The 23,410-nt window shown below is 43.0% G+C and overlaps 1 protein-coding gene across 1 annotated transcript in view; it reads left to right on the top strand.

Moving 5' to 3' along the window:
• XIRP2 (xin actin binding repeat containing 2) overlaps positions 1-23,410 on the top strand; it is a 468,169-nt gene that overhangs the window by 393,801 nt on the left and 50,958 nt on the right. Inside the window, exons 7-8 of the mRNA XM_056534393.1 lie at positions 18,861-18,953; positions 19,169-19,241. Coding sequence (XP_056390368.1) covers positions 18,861-18,953; positions 19,169-19,241 — 166 coding nt within the window. The remainder of the gene's footprint in view (positions 1-18,860; positions 18,954-19,168; positions 19,242-23,410) is intronic.

The following is a 23,410-nucleotide window of genomic DNA, read 5'->3' on the forward strand; positions in this document are numbered from 1 at the left end:
GAACAGTAGCAGATATAGGGGATGAATTAGTATAGGAGTGGAATAGATACAGTAGAGAGATTTGCATGTGCTCTAGCAGATATAGGGTTAAGCTGGCTACACATGTTGCAGTTGTGTAGAAACAAAGTATTAGACTTGTGGTTTAGTATCTAGTTCATATATAGTTTATTAAAGTCCTAGTGATTGTAGAGGGACTGCTGGAGATCTTGTCCTTAGATCAGTGTTTCCCAACCAGGGGGCCTCCAGCTGTTGCAAAACTACAACTCCCAACATGCCCGGACAGCCTTTGGCTGTCCGGGCATGCTGGGAGTTGTAGTTTTGCAACAGCTGGAAGCACCCTGGTTGGGAAACACTGACTTAGATGGTGTGGCTGAGGCACATGTATGTGCTCATTGTTTTATCACTGCAGACGATCAATGTCTGGGACATAGAGACATGTGACATGTGCAGAAGATGTGACATTATTTATGGATCCTTTGTTTCTATAGTAAGTTTCATCATCCCAGGAACCATAGGAAACAGTTGTGTCACTAATGTAGTTAAAAAAAATGATGGGTTATAGCAGTGGTCTCCAAACTGTGGACCTCCAGATGTTGCAAAACTGAAACTTCCAGCATGCCCAAACATCCAGCTGTCCGGGCATGATGGAGTTGTAGCTTTGCAACATCTGGAGGTTCACAGTTTGGAGCCAGTTGGGTTGTAGCATAGAAAGCTATGGAATTGTGTATTATATGGGTTCTGTACTTTCAGCCGGTAGGTCTCAGCTATATACTTTGGTTATCACTTTGTTCTCCAAAATGAGATTTTGGATCATTCCTTTGTCTTGCGGGGGCGCGCAACGTGACGTCAAGCCGCTGACACCGCCTTCACAGATCTTTTAAAGGAAGCATCATCAAAATATAAGTAAATAATTCTACGTGAAGGGAGGGGGTGTAATTAAGGGGTGGGGAGGGGGTGTAATTAAGGGGGGAGGGAGGTGTGTAATTAAAGGGGGGAGGGAGGGAGTGTAATTAAGGGGGAGGGAGGTGTGTAATTAAGGTGGGGAGGGGTGTAATTAAGGGGGGGAGGGAGGGGTGTAATTAAGGGGGGAGGGAGGGGTAGTAATTAAGGGGGGGGAGGGAGGGTGTAATTAAGGGGGGAGGGAGGGCGTATAATTAAGGGGGGAGGGTGGGGTGTAATTAAGGGGAGGCGGACGGGTGTAATTTAGGGGAGGAGGGAGTGTGTGTAATTAAGGAGGGAGGGAGGGGGCGTAATCAAGGGGGGAGGGAGGGGTGTAATTAAGGGGGGAAGGGAGGGGGTGTAATAAAGGGGGGTGTAATTAAGGGGGAAGGGAGGGGGTGTAATTAAGGGGGGAAGGGGTGTAATTAAGGGGGGTAGAGGGGGTGTATTTGGGGGAGGGAGGTTTGTGTAATTAAGGGGGGGGGGGCAGGTGGGGGGGGGTGCCAAAAAAAGGGTCCACCCCGGGCGCCAAATGCTCTAGGTACGCCCCTGATAAGCAGTGCTGCAAACACCTTTCTATGGCACCATCACAGTTTGCAATTAAAAGCTAAGACTTTGCCACCCTCTAGAGGGGGCAGAGGGGGCACATTATATAGGGGTGTGAGTTTCTATGGCACACTGTGATGGTGCCATAGAAAGGTGTTTGCAGCACTGCTTATCAGGGGCACATTATATAGGGGTGTGAGTTTCTATGGCACACTGTGATGGTGCCATAGAAAGATGTCTGCAGCACCACTTATAGTATTGAGACAGGGAGTCACCCTGTGATATACATCCTATATTGATTACAGCACTGTCACAGCCAGATTTTAATTCAATGTTTAAATGGTCACTCTCATTAAAACTAAGTTTTGCTATTGCACTCCTTATGGTAAATGAAAAATATTTCTAATATACTTTGTTTAAAAAAAATGAATTTTTCTATGTTTTATTTGTGCTTAAAAAAGCTCAAGAGCACATTTTCCCCCATCTTATACACAGACTTAGGACCAAAGTCCAAACACAGGAAATGCAGCCTGGAGTGCTGAGGGGGGGGGGGGGGGGGGGGGTCCAGCCCCATCCAATCATAGCACCTCTCACACATAACTGCCATATGCTGTTGACTGGATCCCCCCCCCCCCTCCAGACTCCAGTTGGGGGAAAATGTGCTTTTGAGCTTTTTTAAGCACAAATAAAACATAGAATAATTCATTTTTTTAAACAAAGTATATTAGTAATATTTTTCATTTACCATAAGGAGTGCAATAGCAAAAATTAGTTTTAATGAGAGTGCCCATTTAAAGGGTTTTATTTAAAAACAATAAAAATGATATTTTGTAGGGGACACATTATATAGGGGTGTGAGTTTCTCCGGGCTTCAGCCCAGGAGTTGGTGGTTTTCTAATTAAAGACCCCTTACCCTCCTTTGGGTTAATTTGTCCTTGGTCTTCATGAGACCACCTCTTTGAGCTATCAGGTAGGGGCACAGCTCATTTATTTTCCACAACATACTGACCTGATATAAAGAGCATTTTATCTGATAGACTTTTATTTGCTCTCTAACATGTAATTGGTTACGGTATTATTGATAATGATCTCCTGTCTATTAGTCTTTATGAACCGGCGAGCAGGACGTAGATCACATCATCTAATCATTAAGTGGCTCTTGGATACATAGGGATGTCAGCCCACACTAGATAATGGAGATCATATTTTAATAAGGATAGTTTTCTGTGTCAGCTTTTAATGGGCAAACTGAGAGACAAGGTCCCGCTGTGCAGTTAGAGAACAATTACAGGAGAGAACCCTGTCCATTACAGTCATATAGAGCATGTCATGGAATAAAAAACCTTCTAATTCGTTATTGATTCATCAACATGTCTGCCTGTAAACCCAGTAAGCATTCAAGTCAATGGAAAAACTCTGGTTGCAACATTATATAATCAGAGCTGACAGTGACATTTTTCTATATTCCCCTGTGGTGCTCCAAAAAGAATGAACACTTATTCCGAAACAGATTTCAGCTTAATACTGGTTATCCCGGCAGGGGGTGCTTTGTCAAGGGACCATCTACTAAGTAGTATAAAGGGAAAATAAAAAATGAAAACTTCTGGATGATGTGCAAAGGAATTCATCACAAAACCAGTAGTGAAGTTCAATCTTCTTTATTTGTCTAATTATAGCACATTTTGGGGATGCAGCTCCCCTTCATCAGATACCAGACAAACATAAGCACATGGCTGAAACTACTACTAATACTACTGTCTGGTATCTGAGGAAGAGAAGCCGCATCCTCAAAATGTGTTATAATAAGACCAATGAAGAAAATAACATTTTACTACTGGAATTGAGAAAAAAAATTTGTGTAAGAGTACAAACTCTTAAAATAAGGTTTTTACTTATTCTCCTATATTGCATCAGATCACATTTAGTGAAGTTGGATATTGCAGTCATTTCCCTTAAAGCAGCAGCTCCATCAACTTAACAGCCCATCCTACTCATTACAAAGATGCAAAATATAGGTGTTGTGACTTGTCCCAACTAGTGATGTTGCGAACATAACATTTTCGGTTCGCGAACGGCGAAAACGAATATCCGCAAATGTTCACGAACGTGCGAACCGGGCGAAATGCCATAGACTTCAATAGGCAGGCAAATTTTAAAACCCACAGGGACTCTTTTTGGCCACAAAAGTGATGGAAAAGTTGTTTCAAGGGGACTAATACCTGGACTGTGGCGTACCGGAGGGGGATCCATGGCAAAACTCCCATGGAAAATTACATAGTTGATGCAGAGTCTGGTTTTAATCCATAAAGGGCATAAATCACCTAACATTCCTAAATTCTTTGGAATAACGTGCTTTAACCTCTTCAGGACATGGGGCGTATGGATACGCCCTGCATCCCGAGTCCTTAAGGACCGAGGGCGTATCCATACGCCCGTGGGAATTCCGGCCCCCACCGCTAGCCGGTTGGGGACCGGAGCCGGATGCCTGCTGAAATCGTTCAGCAGGCATCTCGGCATATCGCCCAGGGGGGTCATTATGTCCCCCCATGTCGACAATTCAGTCCAGCGATCTGCGGCGATTCCGGGTCAATCGGGTCTCCAGTGACCCGGTGACCCGGAATTACTGGCTGTTTGGGGCCGTCTCTGACGGCCCCGAACAGCCAGAGCCTGCAGGGGTGAGGTGGCACTGGTGCCACCTCACGATCGCCCTGATTCGTCGGCCGGATTACCGGCCGACCAATCAGGGCGCCTGCTGCGGGTGTCACTCCCGCACCCGCTCCGCCCCTCTTCTGGAGAACGTGAGCGGGTGCGGGACGTGCACCCCGGGTGCTGGGGACCCCGATCCCCGATCCCCGGCGCCCCTGTTGGGATCGGGGCCCCAGGAGCAGCTGCGGCGGCGGGACTGACCTGCAGCGTCTGGATCGTTGGAGGTGAGTGACAGCCTCCTGCTGTTGCTTAGCAACAGCTCCCAGCATGCAAAAAGGGCATGCTGGGAGCTGTAGTTATGCAACAGCAGGAGGCAGACCACCACAACTCCCAGCATGCCCTTATGGGCATGCTGGGACTTGTAGTTTGCAACAGCTGGAGGCACATTCTTTCTATGGAAAAGTGTACCTTCAGCTGTTGTGTAACTACAACTCCCAGCTTGCACAATCAGCTAAAGTGCATGCTGGGAGTTGTAGTGGTGCATCTGGTGGTTGCATAACTACAACTCCCAGCATGCCCGTTGGCTGTCGGTGACTGCTGAGAGTTGTAGTTTTGCAACAGCTGAAGGCACACTGGTTGTGAAACTTAGAGTTTTTTTTTTACCTAACTCAGTGTTTCACGACCGGTGTGCCTCCAGCTGTTGCAAACTACAACTTCCAGCAGTCACCTTACACCATGCACCGTACATGCTGGGAGTTGTAGTTTTGCAACAGCTGGAGGCACACTGGTTGTGAAACACTGAGTAAGGTCACAAACTCAGTGATACATAACCAGTGTGCCTACAGTTGTTACAAAACTGCAACTCTCAGCAGTCACCGACAGCCAACGGGCATGCTGGGAGTTGTAGTTATGCAACAGCTGGATGTCCCCCCCCCCCAATGTGAACGTACAGGGTACACTCACATGGGCGGAGGATTACAGTAAGTATCTGGCTGCAAATTTGAGCTGCCGCAAACTTTCTGCTGCAGCTCAAATTGCCAGCGAGAAACTACTGTGAACCCCCGCCCGTGCGACTGTACCCTAAAAACACTACACTACACTACCACAAAAAATAAAATAAAAAGTAAAAAACACTACATATACACATACCCCTACACAGCCCCCCTCCCCTCCCCAATAAAAATGAAAAACGTCTGGTACGCCACTGTTTCCAGAACGGAGCCTCCAGCTGTTGCAAAACAACTCCCAGTATTGTCGGACAGCCGTTGACTGTCCAGGCATGCTGGGAGTTTTGCAACAGCTGGAGGCACCCTGTTTGGGAATCACTGGCGTAGAATACCCCTATGTCCACCCCTATGCAATCCCTAATTTAGGCCTCAAATGCGCATGGCGCTCTCACTTTGGAGCCCTGTCGTATTTCAAGGCAACAGTTTAGGGTCACATATGGGGTATCGCCGTACTCGGGAGAAATTGTGTTACAAATTTTGGGGGGTATTTTCTGCTTTTACCCTTTTTAAAAATGTAAAATTTTTGGGAAAACAAGCATTTTAGGTAAAAAAAAAAAAATTTTTTTTACATATGCAAAAGTCGTGAAACACCTGTGGGGTATAAAGGTTCACTTAACCCCTTGTTACGTTCCCCGAGGGGTCTAGTTTCCAAAATGGTATGCCATGTGGGTTTTTTTTTGCTATCCTGGCACCATAGGGGCTTCCTAAATGCGGCATGCCCCCAGAGAAAAATTTGCGTTCAAAAAGCCAAATGTGACTCCTTCTCTTCCGAGACCTGTAGTGCGCCAGCAGAGCACTTTTCACCCCCATATGGGGTGTTTTCTGAATCGGGAGAAATTGGGCTTCAAATTTTTAGGGGTATTTTCTGCTATTACCCTTTTTAAAAATAAATTTTTTTTGGGAAAACAAGCATTTTAGGTAAAATTTTTTTTTTTTTTTACATTTGCAAAAGTCGTGAAACACCTGTGGGGTATTAAGGTTCACTTTATCCCATGTTACATTCCCCGAGGGGTCTAGTTTCCAAAATGGTATGCCATGTGTTTTTTTTTTGCTGTTCTGGCACCATAGGGGCTTCCTAAAGGTAACATGCCCCCCAAAAACCATTTCAGAAAAACGTACTCTCCAAAATCCCCTTGTCGCTCCTTCCCTTCTGAGCCCTCTACTGCGCCCGCCGAACACTTTACATAGACATATGAGGTATGTGCTTACTCAAGAGAAATTGGGCTACAAATACAAGTAAAAATTTTGTCCTTTTACCCCTTGTAAAAATTCAAAAATTGGGTCTACAAGAACATGTGAGTGTAAAAAATGAAGATTGTGAATTTTCTCCTTCACTTTGCTGCTATTCGTGTGAAACACCTAAAGGGTTAAAACGCTGACTGAATGTCATTTTGAATACTTTGGGGGGTGTAGTTTTTATAATGGGGTCATTTATGGGGTATTTCTAATATGAAGACCCTTCAAATCCACTTCAAACCTGAACTGGTCCCTGAAAAATACTGAGTTTGAAAATTTTGTGAAAAATCGGAAAATTGCTGCTGACCGTTGAAGCCCTCTGGTGTCTTCCAAAAGTAAAAACACGTCAATTTTATGATGCAGACATAAAGCAGACATATTGTATATGTGAACCAAAAAAAAATGTATTCGTAATATCCATTTTCCTTACAAGCAGACAGCTTCAAAGTTAGAAAAATGCAAAATTTTCAAATTTTTCATCAAGTTTACGGATTTTTCACCAAGAAAGGATGCAAGTATCGACAAAAATTTACCACTATGTTAAAGTAGAATATGTCACGAAAAAACAATCTCGGAATCAGAATGATAACTAAAAGCATTCCAGAGTTATTAATGTTTAAAGTGACAGTGGTCAGATGTGCAAAAAACGCTCCGGTCCTTAAGGCCAAAATGGGCTCCGTCCTGAAGGGGTTAAAACATCAGGTATGATGTTGTATTGATCAGGTAGTGTTGGTCTCCAGGGCAATCCCTGCTCCTCCAGCTGCTGGGACGGTGGGGCTCTCGTGCTGAGGAAGTGTCCTGACTGCAGGACTTGCTGGAGCCTGAGTGGTGCTGACAGTTGATCCTGCTGCTGCTCTATTAACCCCCTCTCTGCTGGCCTGTGCTGAGACTTCCGCTCAACATGTCTGCAGCGGACCTGGTTACGTGGTCAGCCTGGATATCTATAAGGCTTTTGATTCAGTTGAGTGGCACTATATTTGGTGCCTGATGCGTATCCTCCGCTTCGGACCTGTTTTTCTGAAAAGGCCCCCTCTTGCCACCGTTTGCAGGGCCATCACCCGGACCGTGTTTCGCTTCATCTGGGGCAAAATGGACAGAGTTAAATGGACTGTTATGTACAAGGAGCCCAGCAAGGGTGGGAAGGGAGTCCCCGATATTTCCACTCTGCTCCGGGCTTCTTTCGCATGTTTCAGCGTGCAGAGGACTTTGGTAGAAAAGAAAGGCTCCGCGGGCAGGTCCATGTCCTGCCTGTTTCTCCTGCCCCACTGGAAGAGGATCGGCTGGGACAAGTGGGACAACTCCATCCCTTACAACTAGCACACTCCCTGGTACTATGGGGATGTTGTTCAGTTCATAGGGGAACACCATTTGGAGGGGCTCAAGCCCAATTTGTGGAAGCCTAAGACTGTTTACAAGCTCACCAGAGCTAAGGACTTGCTGGAGCCAGTTCCAGGGCTCCCTAAGGCCACGGCAGAGATTGTTTGGGACAATGTAGCCTCTGCAAGGCTAATCAATGGACACAAGGACTTGTCTTGGATGGCATTCAGGGGGGACTATCTCTGAGGTCATTCATGCATGTCCGTGGCCTGTGCAAAACCAGGTACTGCCCCAGGTGCCTCTATGTGGAGGAAACATCTATGCACGTCTTTTGGCAGTGCCCCTTTGCACAGGGCCTATTGAATGCCCTGGAGCCTGAATTTAGAGACTCAGTACCCAGGAACTACCTATCGTACCATTCGGTGCATTACGCTTTGCGCCATGGCGGTGTAGGAACGCCTGAAATGGCCACACACCTTCCGATACCCAAGTTGTAAATACAGAGTACTTCCAGTCAACATGACTTAATAATTAGTCTCCTAAATACATTGTGAATCCAGTATATGAGCTCTGACAAGGGAGTGCTTTCTGTAATTCTTGCATTGTCACTGACAGAGTAGCCGTACAAAACAAAATGAACTCTTTACATATAATCAACATTTGATATTCAGACGGGAATTACTGTTCATTTTAACATAGACATCAGAAGTGCTCCCAGTACTGTTTACACATGTTCTTATTTTAAAACAGTAGACTTTAAGCCAGGAATGAGCTTTGTTAGTTGTACTTCTATAACAATGACTTTGGGTTTCTGGATACCAAGTAAGGTGTCCCCCCCATTTGTAACTAGTGTTGAGCGGCATAGGCCATATTCGATTTCACGATTTTTCGCGAATATATGGATGAATATTCATCATATATTCGCTACATTCGCATATTCATAATACTCGCGTTTTATTTTAGCATATGCACAAAATGTGCATATACAAAAATTTGCATATGCAATATTCGCGAATAAAATTTGCATTGCGAATATTCGCGAGCAACACTATTTGTAACCATGAGTCCTGTACAAGTCCTCTGACCCTTAGAATTTCTACCTTGGAAGAGTGTAGACAACTGTACATTATTTCTCTCATCATTCTGTACATTTAGAAAAAATTGTATTTGCACTGTCACAGTATATATATTAAAAAGTAAAGAGTAACAATGTTAATACACTATATATACTGTGTTGTTTTGGAATTGATGGGGATTTTCCTAATTGTCTGCATTATTTTCCTAATTGTCTGCATTATTTCTAATAAACTACAGTGATCCCTCAACTTACAATGGCCTCAACATACAATAGTTTCAACATACAATGGTCTTTTCTGGACCATTGTAACTTGAAACCAGACTCAACATACAATGCTATGGAATCTGCGAAACGTGTCAATGGCCGGAAGAACTGACCAATCATAATGGACATTTCACTGATAAAACCTCTGTATTCCTAAAGTGCATGCACTGACTGGTGTCTGGTAGCACCCCCTACAGTACAGGGAGGTATTACATGTTCTGTACTCTTTACCTGTGCCAGGGTTAGCTGCCCATTTGGACACCTGGTGAGGGTGGCTCCATTCTCCTTTTTTTTTTTTTTTTTTTTTTTAGAACATTGCGTGTTCTGTACAGGACCCAGAAGAAGCTCCTGTCCTCTACACAGACCAGTGTTTCCCAACCAGGAAGCCTCCAGCTGTTGCAAAACTACAACTCCCAGCATGCCCGGACAGCCGAAGGCTGTCCGGGCATGCTGGAAGTTGTAGTTTTGCAACAGCTGGAGACACCCTGGTTGGGAAATACTGAAACACTGAAATCCCAGCAGCTCTTTCTTACTTTTATATATACGTTCTTGCTTTATCTGTATTAGTTATCTACTTATTTATGTTTAATCCTCACTTTCTCCTATCTTTGGATGACATTTTGGTGGCTTCAGAACCAATTACCAGGTTTCCATAGAGTTCTGGTCTCAACATACAATGGTTTCAACATACAATGGTCATCCTGGAACTGATTAATATTGTAACTTGAGGGACCACTGTATTAAGAGACTTAAAAACTCCCAAGTGTGAAGTAAACTGACTGATTTTATTTCACAGCCAAAAAAGTTTTTTTATTTTTTTTTTATTTAGATATAGAATAGAGTTAGTGCAGCTCAATCAATATTCTAACCCGAGGTTAACTGGTATGGTCTAAGAACCCCAAAAGACCAAATAGTAGGCAGAGAAAAATTATATAATAATAAAATATGATATAACCAGTCCTCAAGGGGTAGTGAAAAAAAGGAAAAAAAAAGAAAAAAGGGAAAAGGAATAGGAGAAAAGGGGGGGACAATAAACAATATACAGTAATAGTGATAGTAAAAATAAATTTGGTAATAAAAAGCCTGAAAGGGTACAATGAATTAAATCATCTTAAACATTTATTACATTTTAATAATACAATCAATACCCGAGCAGGGCCCTTGCTCAGGTATTAAAAATATAGAATAAAGTGACCTAAAATATGATGCTAAAAATTGCCAGCCATCTCAGAAAAGAAGAAAAAATTGTCTATAGTAGCAAAAAATTTACAGCAAAAACTTGAGAGATTCCACAAGGTTACATGTGCGAATTAAGGCAGACTTAAATGTCATTCATCAAAGTGTTGAGAGGAGAAGTTAGTAAGATGCCGGTAATTGTATCCAAAAAGTAACAAAATTGTAGTAGAATACTGATACAGTTAAAGGAGTAGTTCGGCGCGCACTTTTTTCCTTTTATCCCATCCGGGCTGCAAAATAAAAGAAAACACACTTCATCTTACCTGCCAACGAGCCCCCGGAGCTCCGGTACACTCCGGTACAGGTGTTCGGTCCCCGGGCTGTATTCTTCTTACTTCCTGTTAGCCCGGCACGTCACACGGAGCTTCAGCCTATCACCGGCCGCAGCGATGTCCCTCCTCGGCCGGTGATAGGCTGAAGCTCCTTGTGACGTGCCGGGCTAACAGGAAGTAAGAAGAATACAGACCGGGGACCGAACACCTGTACCGGAGTGTACCGGAGCTCCGGGGCTAGTTGGCAGGTAAGAGAAAGTGTGTTTTCTTTTATTTTGCAGCCCGGATGGGATAAAAGGAAAAAAATGCGTGCCGGAGTACTCCTTTAATGATAGGATTAAAGTGATACTTTACCGCTGAGTAGACAGAGATTGTAGGCAGCCGAGTGTCCCTGAAAACGGCAGATTCCAGAGAGCAATAGCAGTAAGTGTCCGCATTGACGATGTCCTGTGCTCAGATCGTCACTGCCCTGGCATGGGCATGTGGATACCTTGATGTGGCAATGTATGAGTGCGCTTCTCCTGCGGCAAGCACTCGCTTTCGGTACAGCAGTAACCGGCTTTGGATATTTGTGCATTGAGAAAATCACTCTGCTTGGCACGGATCGGCAGCCGGCCTATAGGGGAGTTTCAGCAGAGGTGAGTCGGCGTCCGCGTGCAGTGCGAATTGCACGCGATTTGCAGTGGTCCTCAAACCGGGGTACTGCAGCGCTGTCAAGACTGGATCGGCTGGTGTAGCGGCTATTAGCCGTTGAGATGGATATGGCAGTAGTAAAATATCAAGGGTTATACGCGTTTCACGACTAGTGTCGCATTCTTCAGTAGCCAAAATAAATATTCAACATAGCCAAAATAATAGTCACAACATACCCAAGTCACCACTTTCACTTGGGTAAACTCAGGGGTTAAGTCCTTGGGGAAAAAAAGTGTGAGCACTCACCTAAGATTTCCACTCAAGGGCTGGTCCTGCTAATGGGAAAAGTTTTGAAAAAGTGCAGGAACTCCATTCCTATGCTTCTGCAGGACTTGAGCCCTTGGTAAACTCCAGCGCTAGCAGCGCGATTAAATGGTAATGTGAAGAGATCAAACACCCCACCCAATCTCTCTGCACACAACAACCTCTACATGTTCTCTAATAATAGCCTAAACTGCACTATATAAGCAGAAAAAAATCTTGGAATGCTTCTTTCAATGTATATTTTTTTCTTCATTTTGCTGGACAACCTCTTTAACCCCGTAAGGACCACAGGTTTTTCAGTTTTTGCACTTTTACTTTTTCCTCCTCACATTTTAAAAATCATAACCCTTTCAATTTTGCACCTAAAAATCCATATTATGGCTTATTTTTTACGCCACCAATTCTACTTTGCAGTGGCATCAGTCATTTTCCCCAAAAATCTACGGCAAAATGGGAAAAAAATTATTGTGCGACAAAATTTAAGAAAAAACGCCATTTTGTAACTTTTGGGGGCTTCCGTTTCTACACAGTATATTTTTCAGTAAAAATGACACCTTCTCTTTATTCTTTAGGTCCATACAATTAAAATGATACCCTACTTATATAGGTTTGATTTTGTCGTACTTCTGGAAAAAATCATAACTACATGCCGGAAAATTTATACGTTTAAAATTCTCCTCTTCTGACCCCTATAACTTTTTTGCGCCGTGATCTGAAATTTTTATCGGTACCATTTTTGTATCGATTGGACTTTTTGATTGATTTATATACATTTTTTCATGACCAAAAATACGCCATTTTGGACTTTGGAATTATTTGACCCTGCAGTTTAATTAATGATATATTTTTTATAGTTCAGACATTTACGGCGATACCACATATGTTTATATTTATTTTTATTTGTATGTTTTTTTTTTTTTTTTATGGGAAAAGGGGGGATGATTTGGACTTTTATTAGGGAAAGGGTTAAATCACATTTATTAACTTTTTTTTTTTTACACTTTTTTTTTTCAGTGTTACAGCTCCCATAGGGGGCTATAACACTGCATACACTGATTGCCTGCACTGTTCACTGCAAAGCCATAGCTTTGCATTGATCAGTGTTATCGGCGGTCAATTGCTCAAGCCTGAATCCGGATGTGCCGGAGGAAGGGGAGTGACCCTCCGCTCGCGTCATAGCTGATCGGGACACCACATTTTCACGGTGGTGGTCCCAATCAGCCCCACTGAGCAGCCAGGAAGCTTTTATGTTCGTTTTAGACGCAGCGTTCAACTTTGAAAGGCGCGTGTAAAGGGTTAATCTGGTGGATCGCTGCCATGCGCTATTAGCCCCGGGTCCCGGCTTCAGTTACATGCCCGGACCGACCCGTTATGTCGCGGGAGCCGGCCACGGACATAAATATACATCCGTGGTCCTTAAGGGATTAACCCCTTAAGGACATTGGACATGAATGTACACCCCCTGGAAATATCTTATCTTTATTGGTCACCAATTAAAATGCAAAATAAAAACCCTGTGTCATCTTGTATATATACAGTGATATAAATATTACAAAGGGGAATGAGATCCTTTTCTAGGTGGCTTTATTAGAGTTTTTGCAGCAGTATCATCCTTATTTTATTTGTTGTAATTTTGCAGCTGATTCTGAGGGTTAAAGGGGTATTCCAGGCAAAAACTTATATCAACTGGCTCCGGAAAGTTAAACAGATTTGTAAATTACTTCTATTAAAAAATCTTAATCCTTCCAATAGTTATTAGCTTCTGAAGTTCTCTGTCTAACTGCTCAATGATGATGTCACGTCCCGGGAGCTGTGCATGATGGGAGAATATTCCCATAGGAACTGCACAGCTCCCGGGACGTGAGTCATCAGAGAGCAGTTAGACAGAAAACAGCAACTCAACTTCAGAAGCTAATAACTATTGGAAGGATTAAGATTTTTTTAATAGAAGTAATTTACAAATCTGTTTAACTTTCCGGAGCCAGTTAATATATAAAAAAAAAGTTTTTGCCTGGAATACTCCTTTACCCTATCATAGATGGTATGCTGCCAATTCTTCCTATTCAGATCTCCCCCAATGCTATTTAAAAGATACACTCATGCACCTCCACAACGTTTCGTCAGTTTAACCGGCTTTGTACAGAGGTCCCGCAAGTTACAATATTAATTGGTTCCAGGACGACCATTGTATGTTGAAACCATTGTATGTTGAGACCATAAATCTATGGAAACCTGGTAATTGCTTCTGAAGCCACCAAAATGTCATCCAAAAATAGGAAAAAGTGAGGATTAAAGATAAATAAGTAGATAACTAATACAGATAAAGAAAGTCCTTACATATAAAAGTAAGAAAGATCTGCTGGGAGCTGTAAATCACTGTCTGTGTCAGTGTTTCCCAAGCAGGGAGCCTCCAGCTGTTGCAAAACTACAACTCCCAGCATGCCCGGACAGCCAAAGGCTGTCCGGGCATGCTGGGAGTTGTAGTTTTGCAACAGCTGGGGGCACCCTGCTTGGGAAACACTGGTCTATGTAGAGGACAAGAGCTTCTTCAGGGTCCTGTACAGTACACAATGTCCTAAAAAAAGTAACATGGAGCCACCATCACCACGTGTCCACTGTATTTTAATTGGAAACCAATAAAGATAAGATTTTTAGGGTTGGTTCCCTAGAGATAGGGATTTAGTCCTTGTGGGGCTTCGGCCCGGAGGGCTTTGTGTAAAAGTATATTAACCCTGGGAATCCTTGGGGATTTTTTGATTACCCTATAGGGACATAACACAAATAATATTTTTTAGTTTTTTTTGCCATACATTTTATTGGAAATTGAGTGATGGTATTACAAAGTACAATTGGTCCCATAAGAAACAAGCTCTCATATGGGTCTGAGGATGGAAAAATAAAAGAATGATGGCTCTTAGAAGGCGACAAGGAAAAAACAATAATGCAAAGATAACATATGTTGTGTCTGTAAGGGGTTAACCCCTTAAGGACGCAGCCCTTTTTCACCTTAAGGACTGAGCCCTTTTTCGCAATTCTGACCACCGTCACTTTACGAATTAATAACGCGAAAACGCTTTTACCGAATATTCTGATTCTGAGATTGTTTTTTTCGTGACATATTCTACTTTATCTTGGTGGTAAATTTTCGGCGTTAATTACATCCTTTGTTGGTGAAAAATCCCCAAATTTCATGAAAATTTTGAAAATTTTGCATTTTTCTAACTTAGAAGCTCTCTACTTGTAAGGAAAATGGATATTCCAAATAAATTTAATTTTTCTTCACAAATACAATATGTCCACTTTATGTTGGCATCATAAAATGGACATACTTTTGCTTTTTGAAAAAATTAGAGGGCTTCAAAGTAGAGCAGCAATTTTCAAAAATGTCATGAAAATTGCTAAATCTGAAGGGACAGATGTTACAGAACTACAACTCCCAGCATGCCTGGGCAGTCGAGGCATGCTGAGAGTTGTAGTTTGGCAACATCTGGAGGGCTACTGTTTGGGCACCACTGTAACAGTGGTCTCCAAACTGTGACCCTCCAGATGTTGCAAAACTACAACTCCCAGCATGCCCAGACAACCTTTGGCTGTCTGGGCATGCTGGGAGTTGCAGTTTGGCCCCCCTAGTGGTTGCCACAGTAAAGATCGATTTACTTTCACTTTCAATTCTCCCCCCCCCCCCCCCCCCCCCCCCCACCACCACTGTCGATTCCCTACTTGAGCAAAGATCCAGCAGGCTCCAGCAAAGATCCCAGGTCCCCAGGCATCTTCTCCTGCAGGTACGGCCTCCATCTTCTTCCCAGAGCCCCTCGATATCCAGGGGCGGGCAGAACGGTGGGTTGCCATGGCAACCCCCTGTCCTGCGCTGCCATTGGTCAGAACTTCGTTCTGAATAATGACAGGGGATGGGAGGATATTGCAGCTTTGCGACTTCACTCCTATCCTTTAGGCTGATCGGGGCTGTTGCTGACAGCTCCGATCAGCCCTATTTTCCAAGTGATCGGGTCACCAGAGACCCGATCAGCCCGGAATTGGAGAAAACCGCATGTCTGAATTGACATGCAATTTTCTCCGATCGCCGACATGGGGGGGGGGGGGGGGTCTCAGGACCCCCCTGGGCGATGTGCCAGGGTGCCTGCTGAATGATACGCCCTCGGTCCTGAAGACGTTAATGTGAACACTCAAAACATGTTTACTGAATTTTTGTGTCCCATTATTGAATTGTTTTGTGAACTCCAATCACAAATATCTCTTAATGTACGACAGTAATGCCCGCGCTAAATGTTTTCTTTCATTAGTAGTTTTACTTTTTTTTTTTGTTTTGTACTTGTGCAAATAAAATTGGCTTCAATCTCACAATATCCTAATATATTGAAATGAAGTAGTATTTTCCTTTTGTACGGCAGCTCGACCGGAGAGCGCTCTCGTCTGATTAAGCTGGGCTTTCAGCGTAGATATTTAGTCATTTAAAACAAAGCTTGAAATGCTTTTCACAAATGACTACATTTAAACTAATGCATCCCAGAGGCAGCGCGAGCCGTGTATTCACCATCGGCCCAGATTTAGCATTTCCAATTACTCTCCTATTTCATAACAGCTTAATACTTCAGAATTAACTAGGTAGTAATATACAAGCGCTCACCTGCAATGAAGAAACGGGAGCATTGCACTAGGCCGAAATTATTTGGGAGAATTAATTATTCAAAGCAAGTTAATGTGTTAAAGGTTTTTGTTTGTAGCATGGTTGATGTCAGCTATGTGGTTTGAAAGCTTTGGAATGGATTGTAAATACAGAGTAGAAAACCTTAATAATAAACTAACAGCTTAAAGGGGTACTCCAGTGGAAAACAAATATTTTGAAATCAACTGGTGCCAGAAAGTTATACAGCTTTGTAAATTGCTTCTATGTAGAAATCTTAATCCTTCCAGTACTTATCAGCTGCTGTATGGTATAGAGGAAGTTCTATAGTTCTTTACAGTCTGACCACAGTGCTCTCTGCTGACACCTCTGTCTGTGTCAGGAACTGTCCGGAATAAAAGAAAATCCCAATAGCAAACCTCTCCTGCTCTGGACAGTTCCTGACATGGACAGAAGTAGCAGTAGAGAGCACTGTGGTCGGAAAGGAAAGAACTACACAACTTCCTGTGGAGCATACAGCGGCTCATAACTAGTGGAAGGATTAAGATTTCCAAATAGAAGTAATTTACAAAGCTGTGTAATACCCTATTATGGGCCCATACACAATACAGATTTTTGATCCAAAATTCCGCTGGAAAATACGGTGCAACAGCCTCCCATTGTTCGTAATGGGATTGTACTGCTTCAATCACACTACAAAATGTCCCCAAGGAAATTCAGGACCTCAGACTCCACCAAAAGAATGAACATGTTCATTCTTTCGGTGGAATCTGCTCTGAAATCCATTACTGTCTATTGAGACAACACATTTCCAAGCGGTCCTAGTTTTCCTGTTGTTTTGCAGGTGGAGATTCACTAGCGTGAATGAGCCTTAGGCAGTCTTTCCCAACCAGTGTGCTTCCAACTGCTGCAAAACGTCAACTCCCAGCATACCCGGACAGCCGAAGGCTGTCCGGCATGCTAGGAGTTGTGGTTTTGCAACAGCTGCAGGAACACTGGTTGGGAAACATTAACTTAAAGGGGTACTCCGGTGGAAAACATTTTTTTAAATTAACTGGTGCCAGAAAGTTAAACAGATTTGTAAAATTACTTCCATTTAAAAATATTTTACTCTTCCAGTACTTATCAGCTGCTGTGTACTACAGAGGAAGTTTTTTTCTTTTTGAATTTCTTTTCAGTTTAACCACAGTGTTCTCTGCTGCAGGAGGAAATCCCCATAGCAAACCTCTCCTTCTCTGGACAGTTCCTGGCATGGAAAGAGGTGTCAGCAGAGAGCACTTTGGTCAGACAGAAAAGAAATTCAAAAAGAAAGAACTTCCTCTGTAGTATACAGCAGCTGATAAGTACTGGGAGGATTAAGATTTTTAAATAGAAGTAATTTACAAATCTGTTTAACATTCTGGCACCAGTTCATTTAATATTTTTTGTTTTTCCGAGTACCTTTAAGGTACGATTCACAATTTGTGGTATAGTTTACAACAAAGACATATTACATTAGATGGTGGAAATGGCGCAAAAAAAAGTTACTTTGCCTCGGTCCAGCGGCTGTCCTGGTCCCTTCCTTATGGCGGCACCAATGGCCTTTTTCTGTTGTTATGGCTATCAGCCCCACTGAAAGTAGGGCGTGTTTTATCCTTTTGGGAAATGGAGATGTCGGACCAATCAGACTCGGCACCGGCTTCCTGCACAACCTGCTGGCACCAGATATACACAGGCAGCTGCAGGCTACAGTTGCCTGTGAAAGTTACCGTACTTTATTGTGCCTTACACACGTTATCTTCATATTAGACCTTCTCTGTTCTGACCCTTGGCTAGTTTCCCTTGTTTTCTGCTTCTGACATATAACTCTGGTATAGTCACTGACTCTTTCCGTGATGCTGTCTCCTGGTTCTAAACCTTTGTTATGGTTCTTCACTCCAGTTTTGGTTCCAATGCTGTTACTGACGTGCCTGTTTGGTTTTAACTCGGCATGCTGATGATTCTTCCCTTCCCTGGTTATTTAGTTAGGAAGGGATTGTCGCCTAGTTGGGGGCTGTCACTAGTGTTGGATACTCCAAGTAGGTAGTACAGGGGTGCAGGTAAATTTTGGTCCCTGACATTATAGCTAGATAGAAATGTCAGACTGCTGCAAAATTCAACATGCAGATATGTAATGATAACAGGACTGGTCTGATTTGACACTGGGTCTTGCCACAAGGGGGAGTAAAAGTGCTTTCCCCATTGCCATATCTAAAAAAAAAAAAAAAAAAAAAAAAAAACCTCAGAGGTTACTTTTGGGTAGTGTACAGATACATTTTTTCTTACAAATAAGTTGTCATCAGAGGTGTCTTCCGGTGGGATATTCCCCTTTTCTCAATGTAAACACAGGACATAAGTATGCATGTGTATGGGGGGGGGGGGGGTCAGGAGGAACAGCTGTTCATATGGCACTATAGGCACTATATTACAGCAATATTTGTCAGCACAGCTTGCAGGTCGTAGTATCTCTGTACTACATTAGAGATATTCTGCTAGATTTTTCTTCTGCTACATTTAGAAATGAAGTCAGAGGTGTATACAAAGTTACAGCAAGGCCCAAAAGAAGACTATGAACACCATATATGTACTCTATAAAAAATGTATGAAACATATGACCTTGTGTTATTTAATTGGTAAAATATAATTATGCTTTTAATAATAACTTACCATTTTGCTTTAATTCAATGCTTTCATTTTTATAGGAAACAAGAAGAAGCAATGAAGTCACGTTCATGAGTAGCAGCCAAGCAGCTGAGCAACATGAAACTCAATTTTCAGCTTGTAATACAGAACAGGTATTATACAAATTTTCATTCGCACGCTAAGTATTTATATTCATCGGAAGCCCGTGCACACAAATAAAATTATTACTATTAATTCCCCCAAAAATAAGTTTATCCTCGACAAAAGTTACCGGAGCTACGCGGCGGTGTGTCCATTCATGTATATATTTATGTTTTCTGGCTTGCGATAAAGCTAAATTTTAAATGCCATAATTTACTTTACCCAGGTATCGGTTCATGAGCAAAGCACCCAAGAGACGAGCGCGGCGTCTAATTATAATCAAGAAGCTGATGGAGTAGGTAAGAATACGGCTCGAAATGTGTTTAGTGCAGCCACAAAATGGAAGGCATTCAAGTAGCAAATTAAAGTCTTGTGAATGTAACATGTAAGTTTACTGATGAAGAACAATTTCGGGAGTGATAAAGCCAAAGAATGTCAAATATAAACACCTTATAAATAACTTCCATCATTTCAGGGGATGCAAATGTTAGGTGTATGTTCCACTACAAGGTAAGAATATGGTGAGATTTAAAGGGGTTCTCCGGCCCTGAGACATCTTATCCCCTATCCTTGCAGTGGAAAATCTATATCATGCTGGAAGTTGTAGTTTTGCAACAGCTGGAGGCGCCCTGGTTGGGAAACGATTCCTTAGAAAGTGGAGGATGGTTCTGAATGCAGAAATTGTTTCTGCTCATTGGTTATAGTTCATCTTCATTGGATTCATCTTGTGAAGGTTCGTACAGGAACCTTGTTCAGGATGAAGAAAGAATTGCGCAGAGCTCTGAAGACTTCATCTGTCTCCAGATATAGACATAAGACAACAGAGAAATCCTTATCTCCCCGTAATCTGTATCCAGGATTCCTGCCAAGCACTAACCACCGGGGAATATTCCTATTAAAGCCGGCGTGCAGAACAATACATGCCATCAGACATCTGGGACACATGGAGCAATGGCAACTAATTGTCACCAGGACACAGACACACACTACAGACACACACTACAGACACACACTACAGACACACACTACAGACACACACTACAGACAGATACACTACAGACATACACTACAGACACACACTACAGACACACACTACAGACACACACTACAGACATACACTACAGACAGATACACTACAGACATACACTACAGACACACACTACAGACACACACTACAGACATACACTACAGACATACACTACAGACACACACTACAGACACACACTACAGACAGATACACTACAGACACACACTACAGACACACACTACAGACACACACACACACTACAGACAGATACACTACAGACATACACTACAGACACACACTACATACACACACTACAGACAGATACACTACAGACACACACTACAGACACACACTACAGACACACACACACTACAGACAGATACACTACAGATATACACTACAGACACACACTACATACACACACTACAGACACACACTACAGACAGATACACTACAGACACACACTACAGACAGACACACACTACAGACACAGACTACAGACACACACTACAGACACACACACACTACAGACAGATACACTACAGACATACACTACAGACACACACTACAGACACACACTACAGACACACACTACAGACAGATACACTACAGACACACACTACAGACACACACACACTACAGACAGATACACTACAGACATACACTACAGACACACACTACATACACACACTACAGACACACACTACAGACAGATACACTACAGACACACACTACAGACAGACACACACTACAGACACAGACTACAGACACACACTACAGACACACACACACTACAGACAGATACACTACAGACATACACTACAGACACACACTACAGACACACACTACAGACAACACACTACAGACAGATACACTACAGACACACACACTACAGACAGACACACACTACAGACACACACTACATACACACACTACAGACACACACTACATACACACACACTACAGACACACACTACAGACATACACTACAGACACACACTACATACAGATACACTACAGACACACACTACAGACACAGACTACAGACAGACACACACTACAGACACACACTACAGACACACACTACAGGACAGATACACTTACAGACACACACTACAGACAGACACACACTACAGACACACACTACAGACACACACTACAGACACACACTACAGACAGATACACTTACAGACACACACTACAGACACACACAACAGACAGATACACTAACAGACAGACACTACGGGAAGATACACTTACAGACACACACTACAGACAGATACACTTACAGACACACACTACAGACACACACACTACAGACACACACTACAGACAGATACACTTACAGACACACACTACAGACACACACTACAGACAGATACACTTACAGACACACACTAACAGACATACACTACAGACACACACTACAGACACACACTAACAGACACACACACTACACACACACACTACAGACAGACACACACTACAGACAGATACACTTACAGACACACACTACAGACACACACTACAGACAGATACACTTACAGACACACACTACAGACATACACTACAGACATACACACACTACAGACAGATACACTACAGACATACACTACAGACACACACTACAGACACACACTACAGACACACACTACAGACAGATACACTACAGACACACACTACAGACAGACACACACTACAGACACACACTACATACATACACTACAGACACACACTACATACACACACTACAGACACACACTACAGACATACACTACAGACACACACTACATACAGATACACTACAGACACACACTACAGACACACACTACAGACAGACACACACTACAGACACACACTACAGACACACACTACAGACAGATACACTTACAGACACACACTACAGACAGACACACACTACAGACACACACTACATACACACACTACAGACACACACTACATACACACACTACAGACACACACTACAGACATACACTACAGACACACACTACATACAGATACACTACAGACACACACTACAGACACACACTACATACAGACACACACTACAGACACACACTACAGACAGATACACTTACAGACACACACTACAGACAGACACACACTACAGACACACACTACAGACACACACTACAGACAGATACACTTACAGACACACACTACAGACACACACAACAGACAGAAACACTAACAGACAGACACTACGGGAAGATACACTTACAGACACACACTACAGACACACACTACAGACAGATACACTTACAGACACACACTACAGACACACACAACAGACAGATACACTAACAGACAGACACTATGGGAAGATACACTTACAGACACACACTACAGACAGATACACTTACAGACACACACTACAGACACACACTACAGACAGATACACTTACAGACACACACTACAGACACACACTACAGACAGATACACTTACAGACACACACTACAGACATACACTACAGACACACACTACAGACATACACTACAGACACACACTACAGACACACACTACAGACACACACTACACACACACACTACAGACAGACACACACTACAGACAGATACACTTACAGACACACACTACAGACACACACTACAGACAGATACACTTACAGACACACACTACAGACATACACTACAGACATACACTACAGACATACACTACAGACACACACTACAGACACACTACAGACACACACTACAGACAGATACACCTACAGACACACACTACAGACATACACTACAGACACACACTATAGACACACACTACAGACAGATACACTTACAGACACACACTACAGACACACACTACAGACAGATACACTTACAGACACACACTACAGACACACACTACAGACACACACTACAGGCATACACTACAGACACACACTACAGACAGATACACTACAGACACACACTATAGACACACACTACAGACAGACACACACTACAGACACACACTACAGACACACACAACAGACATACACTTACAGACACACACTACAGACATACACTACAGACACACACTACAGACATACACTACAGACACACACTACAGACAGATACACTACAGACACACACAACAGACATACACTTACAGACACACACTACAGACACACTTACAGACACACACTACAGGCATACACTACAGACACACACTACAGAGAGATACACTTACAGACACACACTACAGACATAAACTTAGGCTGGGTTCACATCACGTTTTCCTCAATATGGGACCGCATATGGCAGTGGGGAGATAAAACCTTGCGCTCCCGTATCTCAACCGTATGCCGCCCGTATGTAATTTGTTTTAATGAGCCGACTTGAGTGAAACGCTGACTCCGGTCGGCTCATTTTTGCCCCATATGCGGTTTTCCACCGCACCTCAAACCATAGTCGACCAC

This window comes from Hyla sarda, chromosome 8 (assembly GCF_029499605.1).
Source record: "Hyla sarda isolate aHylSar1 chromosome 8, aHylSar1.hap1, whole genome shotgun sequence".
Taxonomy (NCBI): Eukaryota; Metazoa; Chordata; class Amphibia; order Anura; family Hylidae; genus Hyla; species Hyla sarda.